Source organism: Syngnathus leptorhynchus, chromosome 1 (genome assembly GCF_054491065.1).
Source record: "Syngnathus leptorhynchus isolate UIUO chromosome 1, UIUO_Slep, whole genome shotgun sequence".
NCBI classification, from domain to species: domain Eukaryota; kingdom Metazoa; phylum Chordata; class Actinopteri; order Syngnathiformes; family Syngnathidae; genus Syngnathus; species Syngnathus leptorhynchus.
The window spans coordinates 19,325,055-19,337,738 of record NC_141195.1 but is presented as its reverse complement, the minus strand read 5'-3'; the positions used below and the strand labels follow the sequence as shown (position 1 = coordinate 19,337,738).

At 41.4% G+C, this 12,684-nt stretch overlaps 2 protein-coding genes across 5 annotated transcripts in view; one reads left to right on the top strand and one right to left on the bottom strand.

Annotated features, from left to right (window-relative positions):
* Positions 1-1,324, bottom strand: part of tp53inp2b (tumor protein p53 inducible nuclear protein 2b) — a 34,422-nt gene extending 33,098 nt beyond the window's left edge. For all 3 annotated transcript variants that reach the window (XM_085930046.1, XM_085930119.1, XM_085930195.1), the window contains exon 1: positions 1,082-1,324. The gene's annotated coding sequence lies outside the window, so the exon portion shown is untranslated. The remainder of the gene's footprint in view (positions 1-1,081) is intronic.
* A 2,563-nt stretch (positions 1,325-3,887) lies between these two features.
* The window catches only part of plcg1 (phospholipase C, gamma 1), a 19,864-nt gene continuing 11,067 nt past the window's right edge, over positions 3,888-12,684 (top strand). For both annotated transcript variants that reach the window (XM_085929521.1, XM_085929605.1), the window contains exons 1-11: positions 3,888-4,104; positions 8,985-9,137; positions 9,221-9,314; positions 9,391-9,438; positions 9,932-10,016; positions 10,118-10,201; positions 10,571-10,593; positions 10,675-10,744; positions 10,834-10,935; positions 11,811-11,929; positions 12,403-12,488. In XM_085929521.1, coding sequence (XP_085785647.1) covers positions 3,888-4,104; positions 8,985-9,137; positions 9,221-9,314; positions 9,391-9,438; positions 9,932-10,016; positions 10,118-10,201; positions 10,571-10,593; positions 10,675-10,744; positions 10,834-10,935; positions 11,811-11,929; positions 12,403-12,488 — 1,081 coding nt within the window. The remainder of the gene's footprint in view (positions 4,105-8,984; positions 9,138-9,220; positions 9,315-9,390; positions 9,439-9,931; positions 10,017-10,117; positions 10,202-10,570; positions 10,594-10,674; positions 10,745-10,833; positions 10,936-11,810; positions 11,930-12,402; positions 12,489-12,684) is intronic.

The window sequence follows — 12,684 nt, the reverse complement described above, 5'->3', positions numbered from 1 at the left end:
TTAATAAACGTTACCATCATGAGCACACTACGCTGAGATGGGAATCAAATTGTGCAGTGCCCGACGTGTCCCCCTGTTTAAGCCAGTTCATGTTCAGGCCCATTTGAAGTTTTCCAGAGAGTATATGAATGATCCTGAAGAGGATTAGGAGAATATCATGTTGTCAAATGAAACCAAAATAGAACTTTTTTGTCACAAACTCAATTTATGGTGTTGGGAGGAAAAAGAATGCTGAGTTGCATCTCAAGCGCACCTACTAGAAAATATGGCTGTGCTTTGGGGCTGTTTTTCTGCAAAGGGGACAGGATGATTTATTTGCATTAAGAAAATAATTCATGGGCCCATGTAACACAAGATTTCGATCCAAAACCTATCAGTGAGAACATTAAAAATGAATCTGGATCGTCCAGCATGACTGTGAATCCAAACACAACGCCCACAATAAAGGAGTGGCTCCAGATGACGCATCACAAAGACCTAGAGTGGCCTAGCCCCGAGGAAGTCTCCAGACCACAACCCGAGAGAAAATCTGTGGTGAGAATTGAAAGCCTGCATTGCCCAACAACAGCCCCAAAACATTACTGCTCGACAAGAAGCGGACTTTGACTTTGAGAAATCCATGGAGGAATGGGCCAAAACACCAAATATAATATGTGCAAATCTGGTGAAGGACTAACAGGTAACAGTTGACCTCTATTATTGCCTCAAAAATTTCAGATTACAAAGGATTGAATTGAATATCTGTTATTGACCAAATATGTATTTCCACCATAATTTACAATAAATGGTTTAACCTTCTTAAGACCCAGAAACTTGCATAAGGACTTTTGTTTTATATTTCAATAGAATAAATGAAGTCACAGTTGAGTAACTTTGTGCAAAACTCTTAATTTTATGGCAGCAGCATTTTCCCCTGTATGCAAAAACAAAATGATAAGCGGCAATTGTGCGTATGAATAAACATGGCTCATTTGAAATTCTGCTAAGAGTTGCAGGAAAACATACAGTGGGTATTTAAAAGACTACATTTTGCATTTTTCAACTTCCGAACACGTCATGAAATATAAAACATTCAACGTACTCTCCCAAACTTGCATGAACACACTGCACTCCGGTTTTCCCCGAGTAGTCTTTTGCTCCGCAGCACCCTGCATTCTTCAAGTTTTCCACCTCTGGCAGATGTGTATTAGTCCTCCCGTGCACTTGCATCAGCCTTGGACCCAAACATCTGGGTCATCTTCTTGCTCTAAAATGTCAGACTTATCCGTCATGCTGACCCAAGAAGGTTATGTCCACTTCTGCAGTGCATGAAATTTAAGGAACTTCATGATGTTGTTCTTTGAAGTGCTAAATACACGCAGGCCTTGATGACTTTATGATGTATGTGCACGTTTATTAGTGGAGGCTGATATTTTAAGTGGCTATTCATTTACAGTATAAAGGAAAATTTGTGCGCATCATTTGTTTTAAATAATACAAAGCCAACACTTACATTCATTTAAATCTCAAACGGGCATATGTTTATTCAACATCCGCTTTTCAGATTTACAACTTCTGTCTTTATCGTTTTTCTTAAATAAAAAACATGTTCATTTTAAAATCGGACTGAAATGTTCAAAAAGAAAAATTGGAGGGAGTTCCAAGGGTCAGCAGCACTTCTTATACATTTCAACAAATACATAACTCACTGGTGTTTTATAAAGTCGATGCAATTTAAATGTTAATCATTTATTTACACAACCTTAATCAAAGCTCAAAAATTTATGCTTCTCTGTTTACGTTTGATCCACCGATCCCAGCAACATAGATGCAGCCGTGGAGCATCTTGGCTCATGTGTGAAGTCAGTTTGGAGCTGTTAGCTGTTTGGAGGGTCAGGCCACACTGAAGAGGTGGTCCACCCTCCCTCACCGATGGCCCACTGCTATTTATATTTAGCCTCCTCCTCTAGCACAATGGATAAAGGAATGTTCTGTGTTTTGCCCGGTCGTAAGGCTTTCACCTTTTAGGGTGGTGCATGGGAAACCGACGTACAATGTAGCTGACTGAACATGTGCGAAATCCAAATAAAAGAGGTCAATAAGACACTGACCTGACTGACAGTAGCCGGGCTTTTGTGTTAAGATTCTCATGCAGCGCTTGTGAAAACATTGTCGGCCATTGTGCAACAAATGCAACCTTGTTGTGGACTTTACAGCAGAGTGTAATGGCTGAGATGATCAACCGCAAGATCTTACCTTTTGAGATTGAACTTGTTGTGTCTAGTGTCATGACGGGTGGGTTCATTTGATTATTTTCTCTTTAACAGGTCCAAGGAATGGGACATTCCTATTGAATTGATACACAACACCCAGAATTTGCTTGGGTAATTGCTATACCTGACCAGGACTGGGAATTCAGAAAGTAACACAACAGGGTTCTACATTCAGGGCAACTATGCTGGATCGGTCCGATTTTTAACCAAAATTCTTTTTTTTTTTTTTTTTTTACCCAGCCTTTTCAAATGTGCATATAAATGCTGGGTTAAAAACAACCCAATTTTGGTTATAAAAAAAATTGGCCCGGCTCAGGAAGTTGTCTCAATAATCGATCAACAGGCGTGTATTGCTTTTATTGTGAAAGACATTACCGGAAAAACTAGGCTTTCTTGACGCCACTGGTAGTCGCAGGGAGGAGAATCGGCTGGACTGCCAGTTGGCGACTTGAGCAAAAAGCAGACTCGGGTATCGTTGGCACTGCTCACGCGGATTGCCTGTCCCTCTCTATGGACGGCCAGAGGGGAGGCGAGAAAATTGTTCATTTTGTCGGCGGGAGCTGGTGAGTCCTCCGGAGGACTCGGCGGTACTCATATCCCGGAAAAGCGGACAAAAAGCAGAAGGAAAGGCAACAAACGGGAGAAGGGAGAAGGCAGCCGTTAGAGATGTGCGGTCAGGCCGAGATTGTGGTGGTAAGTCCAGCACAACACAGCATCTACTGCGACGTGTCCCCCATGACCCCCCCCCCCAAATCCACTTTTTTTTTCCGACCAAGATATGATAGCAAACACGTCAAGACGGGGGAGAGTAGCTCTTCTTACCTGAGCCATGTGAGGGTCTGAAACGAAGCACAGGAGCATGTCAGCGGCCCAACGACATGCTAGCTTACTCTCACCGGCCACGATTTCAGGCTGAGGAAATGGCCAGACGACGACGCTTGTTTCCCCACTCGGTTGTTTGCATCCCATGGCCGCAACCTAGTGATCCCCCCCCCCCCCCCCCTCTTCAACAATGTTGCCTTGCATAAACGTATTGTGCAGGATCGCGAGATATGAACGCTTGGATGTGGAACGTGTACGGTCCAATGTTAGGAAGAAAGTTACTGTGTGTTGAGATATTAGCTTCAAGACACAGTAGCTTCCCTGTAAGATATTATTTTCTTTTACATCTTATTTATGGCAATTGATATATTTATGCGTTTCATATTTAAAACTATGAATTCACAAAAAGTCCAAACAGGCTTTCGGACTATCTGTCGTCTAGCGTAGTTACATTCTGACTACATATACAATGGATCATTGTGTCTTTTCCCTTCAAGGTCTAAAGATGAGCTGAACTTTTATTATTAGTAACTATTGTTCACCAAAATACTTTTTAATTATACCTTTGAACACCGACTACCTGTACTCCCTTGTGTGGCCAAAGATGAATAAGAATGGTAAATATTCAGCCAAAGCTGCCATACGTTCCTCCAGGTTGCGTCAACTGCTTGAAAGTATGTACGAAGCTGACACACTTGTATTGGTTGTTCCACAGGCCTCACTCCTCCGTCTGTTCTAGGTATGCCTGTCTACTAGGCCTGGGCTGAGCATATTGTTCTGAAAGGAAACGGATAACAAACAGGGGAAGTGAACATGGCTGGGACCGCAGGCTTCTTTTCCAACGGGCCCGTTGCGTGGATGGACAACGACGCAGAGATGAACAACCTCTACCGAGACCTGGAACTGGGCACAGTGCTGACGCTGTTTTATTCCAAAAAGTCTCAGAGGCCAGAGAGGAGAACTTTCCAGGTCAAGCTGGAGACAAGGACCATTATCTGGACTAGGGGCACAGACAAAATTGAGGGAGAAAGTGAGTACCCTTCTATACACTTGTACACAATACCAATATTCTGACTTTTATTCGCGCCCTGCATAGAATACCTTGACATTGATTCTATCTATATATTGAAAAGCTTACTTCATAGCTGTCATGAAATGTCTTGTTTTCATCTGCAAAAAATTGTTGTGGCAATTTTAATGTCTAAAGTTTTCGATGGATGAATGGATGGATGGACGGACGGACAGATGGACGGATGGATGGATGGATGGATGGGTTGTGCGTCCATGCTTGGTTTAAAATGTTTTGTGAATGTAATGTGTGTTATGTTCCGTACTGCTATTCAAAACTTGATTTGGTCAACTTTTGAAACAATATTTCTGATAGTTTTAATGTTCTCAGGGGTCTTTTGCTTGACTTCAATGTCTGTCTGTCTGTTTGCCTGCCGGCCGTCCGTCTAATTTCTGCAGTATCTGTCGAGCGAGCCTGTCTAATCTACCAATCTTTCTTGATACCAGTCACGAACAAGCCACATCAAAGTTCTTTGTTCACAAAAAGATCACAATACCGATTAAGTCGAATGCTGGATGCATTCAAGTTACAGGGCCTCTAGACTGTGCCCATTTTAGGCATTTAGGCATCCTAATTTCACAATGTAGTGACTGAAAAAAATAGAACGTACATCTAATCAGGCGATAGAGGGTGTAAAAAATCTTCGTGACTCTAAAAAAAAAAAAACATATTTACATTTTCATATGTACTAATGGATGACATTGAAGCTTGCACCAACTACAGGTACTAATATCATATTGTCAATTTCAGATGGCAAAAATGACAATACCATAATTCCTGAATGTCACTACTTTAAAAAAAAATAAAATCAGCCAATGCCCTCCAACAAAAAAAAAAAACGGGTCTCAAAAGCGCGTCTGCCACCGCATGAATGCAGAAGCACCTCAGTAATTTGCACTCAGATAACGCTTGCCATCTAACAGCTAAATGCTTGTACTTGAATATTTGTCTTACCGTTCGTAATTATCTCACTTTTGTGGTGAACGGAGAGAGTCATAAGAGGCGTAGAGACAAATAATCATCCACACTCACACCTACAGGCAATTTGGAGTGCTCGATCGACCTAACACGCAAGTTTTTGGAATTTGGGGAAAAAACCAGAGTGACGGGGAGAACATGTAAACTGTATATCAGTAGTGTCAATGTTAATTTTTTTGTGATAAATTATTCTAGACTGTTTGTATGTATTTTTTTTTCTACCAAATAGATACAAACTACCATACTGTCTTTATGGTATTATCTTAATTAATACAAATAATAATATTTTTAGGGTCTTTTGCTGTCAGCTATAATTCCATGGCTTTTTTTTTTTTTTACTGATATTTTAAGTTTTTGCCATGGTATCATTTCAGTACTGGTATCAAGGTATTTAATGCCGGTTTAGTTTCGTGACAACACAACTTGGAGGGAAACTTTTCACGAGCTCACACACTGCTGGCGAAGTCCCATTCACTTGTGTGAGACTTCCAGCTTGCATCCCTAAAAGTTCAGTCTATGATACACTGTGCTCCTATAAATAACAATAAAATTCCTGAATTCCTGAGTCATGTACTTGGGTGCACATATATATACGAACATGCAGTCTTCCGCTGAGTTGTGTAGTTTTAAGTCTACCTCTGGCCTAAGCAGGATGCTTTGTGCACAACTGCTCTGGATGCATCACACTCACAGATGTAAAAAGTGAAGAAGAAAAAAAGAAAATTTCATAATTTTTTAGCAGTAATATTCCGTACATGCATACACCAGTTCATGGCTGTAACTTGATATTGATGCCACATTTGTGTTCAGAAATAGGGTGTGAATTAAAAAAAAAAACATTTACCACTGGGAGGTCCCTATTGTAATTGAAGAAATTATCATTTTTTATTTTATTTCGGCAAGAACAACAAATTTATTACAACTTAATTTCACATTTAGTTGTATATGACTTGTAGAAAAGGGAAGCGGGTTGAAGCAATTCTGCTTATCTAGTCCCGTCCCGATTACAATCAAGGGTTTCACTGCCAGACACACAATCTACATTTGCTGGTCCAATTTAAAAATCACTGTCCAATTTAACACCTACAGTTAATTTGAGACTGTTGATTTTCGATAAAACACCAGTGGGAGCCAATCAACATGGTGTTATGGGCAAGCGCCACCGACCGCACACAGATCTAATCATTGACATTTTAACATACGACATAAATGTCATCTGTAATATAAGCCATTTTAGTTGTTAAATAAGTGCCATCAGGACACCTGAAGTCATACTTTATCACACTGTCGCTTAATTACACTCCACCGTATGGGGAGTTGCGGCGACGAGCTGTCCGTAAAGCAAAGAGTTTCTCGACCTGCGCTCCTTGCCGATCTGCTGCAGGACGTCTAGTGTTGTTTACCTTATTCACACAGCTGGCATGACTCTGACGTATATGTCAGGCTGGTAGAGTGGTTAGTAATTTTCATTATTACGTACGGTTGGCATCCATCAAGTGAATTCTATGTAGAAGAGGCTGCACTTTTTGAATGTTTAGAAACAAAATATTCACAGCTTGACTATGTTTTTCCTGTTCCATTCAGAATGCACAAAACGTTAACTGTCTGCCTATGAAGATTTTTGAATATGTTCTATAGGTAGTCATAAGAGATCAAATGCTGTTCTCACAATATCTGTAACAGAGACCACAAAATATTTGATGACTTGTAACTGAAAACCTGAGTGTGCACTCATAAGAACAAGCGGTGTTAAAAATGACTGCTTTGTTGGGTTGTACAGAAATGAACATTTTGTTTGTGGACATTAGAAGTGTTCGTATGTGGCAAGATGCAGAGCTGAAGGAAGTGTGGCAGTGTGGTGCACAGGCGACATGCGCTCATCTCCTTCAATAAGGTTATACCTCTGACTCCCTCCTTATTTCCGGCATCTGCTCAAGTAGGCCCCCACAAAGTTTGACACAAAGGACTGAAACAAGTCAACCTGTCCTGGTTTCCGCACATATGGTGAACTAAGTGACATGCAGCTTGGGGTGGGGAATGGGGGGGGATCATACAGTCCCACGTGTGAATGTTCTGTTACTTACTCTCCTGTAGCATACTGTCTCTTTGTTACGGTTCCTCTCGCTCCTGCATTCCTTGTCCAAAATGCTTCTTCATGCGCAATCACAAGCTGTCACAATTCCTGCAACAATGCCAAAAGGTTTCAAAGGACCTGACTGTGCATTGAAGCCAAAGGTAGGATCAAATCCGAGTCGGTAATTGCAATGTCATGCAAAATAATATATGGCGGGCATCATAAAGCCATTCTCTTCGCAACTAACAGTTTCATTCCCCCCCCCCCCCCATTTAGGTAATAATAAACATTTCAAATTTCCCACCTTGTTCATTACAAAAATACTTATAAAAATAAATAAATAATACAAAGATAAAATATCAGCATAAACTAAAAAAAGGGAAACACTCCCACCCCTCCCAAAACAACAAAAACAATGGACTTAAAACCACTTACAGCCATCCTCAGTCCATCTGTGTTTTTTTTTTTGGGGTGGAGTTCTCTTCCTTTGTCATTCATCCAGAAAAAGGGCAAAATGCCCACCTCTGTTTATCATTTTTCAGGCTCTAAACGTATCTCGGCGTCATGCTCTCTGGGGGGGATATGGTATGAAACCAAAGTTAAACGTTTGGACACCATTAGATTCATCACCTCATTTAATCTTTCACACAGCCACTGCAAACAGAAATGTAATTCAGTTCAGGATTTTACGACACTGCACGCTAGCACTCATAGGAAATGTCGTTGACTTCGGGCAAAACACTACCGTTTTTGTACATATGGCGCTGCCATAATCAACAAAAACTGGAAAGTTCCCTAGTGGGGCTTTAAAGATGCAATACAGGAGAAACCTGTTAACTGTCACATTTTAGCATGGTGAAATTCATCGTGAGAAGACTCAGCTGTTTTTTTTTGGGGGGGGGGGTTCCAGAAAAGCGCATTTACACCTTAACACAAACAGATGTGGTGTGTAGGCGACAAAATCACAGGAAGTGTGGTGCAGGAGCAGGAAGAGTATCAAGAACTGAGAAAAAAAACATACGATTGTGTGTGTGTGTGTGTGTGTGTGTGTGTGTGTGTATGTGTGTGTGTGTGTGTGTACGTGCGCTTGTGTGTGTGTGTTTGCATGCTTGTGTGAGTCCCCTCACTGCCAAGCTCTTAAAAGCAGCCCACATGGAAACTTTTGTGTCCACTCATTAACAAGAGGCAGGTTTCAAAAATCTGTCATATGAGTAGAAAAGCTTGATTGAATTTGAACTCTGTATGCAGCCAGCTTTCTCTTCTTTTTCCCCAAACTCATACTGCTAACTTTTTCGGGAGGAGGAGGTATTTACTTGTTGTTGTTTAAACGAATAAAACATTTCAATCTCTCTTCCTCCTAATGTAGCGGCGTCAGAGGCTTTCAACAAGTACTCTAGGACACAGTACAGTGTCATTGCATTTACGATCCATACATCGTTTTTCTGAGAAACCTAATTCCACATTTAACCGAGCCATAGCTCAGCTCGGCTGCCCCGACAACAATCAATCCACCGAAGTCTCGCTATCTCGTCTTGGATGTTAAAAGTGCTGTGATGAGTCGCTTGAGCTTGTCAATTTGTACTTTAAAGTCCACACTCTTCTAGTATCCAGCAATGAAAGTAAAAGCCTGTTGCCTTTTCCATCAATTACTTTTATGCAGTCTCTACAGTTAATTTGCAATTCATTTGTGGAGTTATTAAAAACAATCGATTTGTGTGCGATTAGACATACTGAATCTTTCCAGCACTTACGTTGCGTCATGTCATATGCATGTGTGCCTTCTCACCAGTTGACATTCGAGAAATCAAAGAGATCCGACCCGGGCAGAAGTCTCGGGACTTTGAGCGCTATATGGAGGACTCTGCAGCCAGGCTGGATCAAGCTCACTGCTTTATCATTCTGTACGGGACAGAGTTTCGCCTTAAATCTCTCAGCCTAGCAGGTATGTTTTAAAAGGTGTTTGTTTGTCTGGAAAAAACATGGAGCAAAGTTTGACATTTTGAAAATGATTTTCATTGCTTTTAGCGACGTCCGATGAAGAGATGACCTTGTGGGTGAAAGGGTTGAATTGGCTTGTTGCTGACACATTGCAGTCCACAACACCACTTCAAATAGAGCGGTAAGGCAGTACAAGGTGGACATCTAACCACGTCTTGGCATTCGCTGTCATGTTTTTAATGCATCATATCATTTAGGTGGCTGCGGAAGCAATTCTATGCCGTTGACCGCAACAGAGAAGATAGGTAAGTTGTTTTCATTCAAAGTTTCATCCTCGCTAAATTATTACAGCTCGCATACGTTGGTATTTGCGTAGGATTTTTTTCTGTTGTTTTACTTTTTTTGGGTGGGGCGGGGTTCTGTGTCTGACCGCCACCACAATTGGCTGCTCATTTTTTTGTGCGGAATTGATCATGAATATTTAGCGTGGTTTTTGAAGCGGCGGTCGATTGTACTTAAAGAAAAGGGAGTAAGTTTATGAGCTACACCAGGCTTGCGTAATGTAGTGAAGAAACTACATAACCTCCCAGATATAGACCAACGTTTTTTCATGCTGCAGGAAGCAGCCCATGTAAGACTTATAGTGATAGACTGAGATGTTTGTCTGTCACATCCTGGACGAGAGAGCAAGTCCGCTTGAGCCCCCCCCCCTTTTTTTTCTGTCCAAAGCTTTCTGTTAATGGGACGTGCATCTACGTGCGTCTTCATACTTGTGTTTCATTCTTTGCTCTTGTCTAGGATATCCTGTAAGGATCTGAAGAACATGCTGAGCCAGGTCAACTACAGGGTGCCCAACATGAGGTTCCTCCGAGAGAAACTTCCGGTAACCTCACTTTACTTAACAATCTGGCTTGAGCTTCTGATACTTTTCCTGGTTGCCTTTGTATTTATCACAAAGCTTTTACTGTCCTCGTCTTTTTTCAGGACTCTGAGTGGAGAAATGGAGAAGTGTCCTTCAGCCAGTTTTCTCAACTTTATCGCAACCTCATGTTTGATGCTCAGAAAAACGTAAGTTTATACAACCCATCTTGAATCTGTTCACAAACAAGTCTGTCCGAGGTTGTGCATCACTCCGGCCTCGACATTCCACCCCCACAGTCCGATGCCAATCCCCAGGCACGCTTCCTCCCCATCTGTCTGTTCTCAAATGGCTGCTAGATCAATACAGTCCAGTTCAAAACTCACAAGCTTTTCTGGTGAAGGCCATTAGGATACACATTAACACTCTCCTACTGATGAAGAGGAGGCAGACTGGGGCATATTTAACAGAAATGAATGCCTGCCATGACTAACCACCCTCATACAACACCAGTTTGTGCCCATCCTCATGCCTCCAATTAAGTGACATTTTTTTCCCCTCTTTCCTTTTCCTTTCAGCTCGAGGTCCCATTTTTGCAGAGGTAGGCCAAAACTAAACAAATAAGACAGTGCTCAGCCGCATCCCATATGTGTGCTTACTGAGGCATTACTCTCTCCGCCAGGTTCATTGACAGACCAGAGCAGAGGATCTCCCTTGAGGACTTTAAGAGCTTCCTGCTGGATTCTCAGATGGTAATAATCTCTCTGCTTTATTGCACATCGCTTCCCCTAATTCTTGGATAGCTTGGTGTTTTTTTTTATACACTTCATGTTAAATGCAGGATATGTGGGCCACCGATGGCAGCAAGGTTCAGGAGTTTATGTTCGGCTACCTGAAAGACCCTCTTCGAGAAGTGGAGCAGCCATATTTCCTTCAAGATGAGGTACGCGTGCGCTTACATTTAAAAAAAAAATCATTTATACTTTCCCAATATTCTTTTTAACTGCAGAGGCTTTTTGCTGGCTACCGATAAAATGTGAAATGGTATTGTTTGTGGAGGAAGGTGGTGCTCGGTAATTGACACAGGAAAGCCCAAAGATGGCCTTAAACACCTCCCACACAATTAGAAAAGGTTATCTGTGGTATTGTGTGAGTTGTACACAGAAAGTGACTGATGGTCTCTGTGGTTACCATATAGCGGTGATGGACTAAACAGCAGAGAACAGAGAGCACTTATGCAAACCAGCCTGTAGGAGTTGGTCATATTATGGCACATAAAAGCGCTTCATGCTGGGAATCATACACTCAAACATCTTGGGACATTCTCCACCAAGCTTAAAACCTCTTCAACTCTTCTCGTTTTTTTTAAAAAAAATTTTTTAATAAATATTCGGAAAAGCCTCCAGTATATCACTGCCATCGGGCGGAACATTTTTACCTCCAAAAGCATATAGGAGACCATCAAACAAGACGTTTGTTCAACCATTAACGTTACATTGTCTAAGAGAGCAAGCCATTTTCAACATTTTCTATTGGTTGATAATTTGTAAAAATAATATTAACCAATAGGATAGGTGAAACATACCAAATTGTGACATAGGAGGTTCCAGCCTGGTCCCATTGATATGTGACACATCAAACAATATACATACATCTTGTTTAAGTCATAAACAAGGTGTCCTGTAATTTTACTGCTCAAGTTTCTATCAAAGAGTGGTTATGTACAGTATACTGGAATATTATTCATTCTACTTTGTCGTCCTTTAACAAATTCATACTCGCTGTGTAAAATATTATTTTGTGCTTTGGTCTGTCTAGTTCCTGACATACTTATTCTCCAAAGAGAACACCATCTGGGATTCCTCCTTGGACCAAGTATGTCCAGAAAATATGAACAACCCTTTGTCCCATTACTGGATCTCGTCTTCACACAACACGTAAGGGTCCAGCTAGTTTCTGTCTATACTTACTGTTGGGTTACGGAACACTTGAGTTTTCACCTGGGCAGGAAACTTCCACACCTTTGAACTGACGTCATCAATCAGATATCGAATATCAATCAGATATTGGATTGACGTCATCAATCAGATATTGGATCGACGTCATCAATCAGATATCAGCAGCATCGTTCAATAGGCAAACTGCCTATATTTTGTCCGTTTGTTATTTTTCTCCTTCAGTTGAAAAGTGTGTGAAACATTGTTTGACTGTGCACCTTTCTATGCTAGGCGCCAAACTCAAAAGGGAGAATGACAACATTGTTGATTTCAAAGAGTTTGAAATGCATGTTTGCACAGGACAACAAAAGAAAAATTGCACCATGACGTATGCGGGTGTGAGCGATGCGGGTGTCAAGGCTTCAGAGTGAAAGAGGTGTGCATACTTTGACCCGTCACATGTTTATTTTTAGGTACCTGACGGGAGACCAATTTTCCAGTGAATCATCTCTGGAAGCGTATGCGCGCTGCCTAAGAATGGGTTGCCGCTGTATTGAATGTGAGTAAACACTGGCCGCTCAATTAATCTGCCACTGTTGCTACCACACCCTCAAATGATCACATACGTGAACTAGTAAAGCTGGATTCTTTGACTTGCGAGAAAGAGTTGGCATGTCATAGAAAATTAATTATGCGTCAGGCACTTGACTTCCAATACCAAGTTGAGGTTCACATTCAAATTGTAGCTCTGTAAT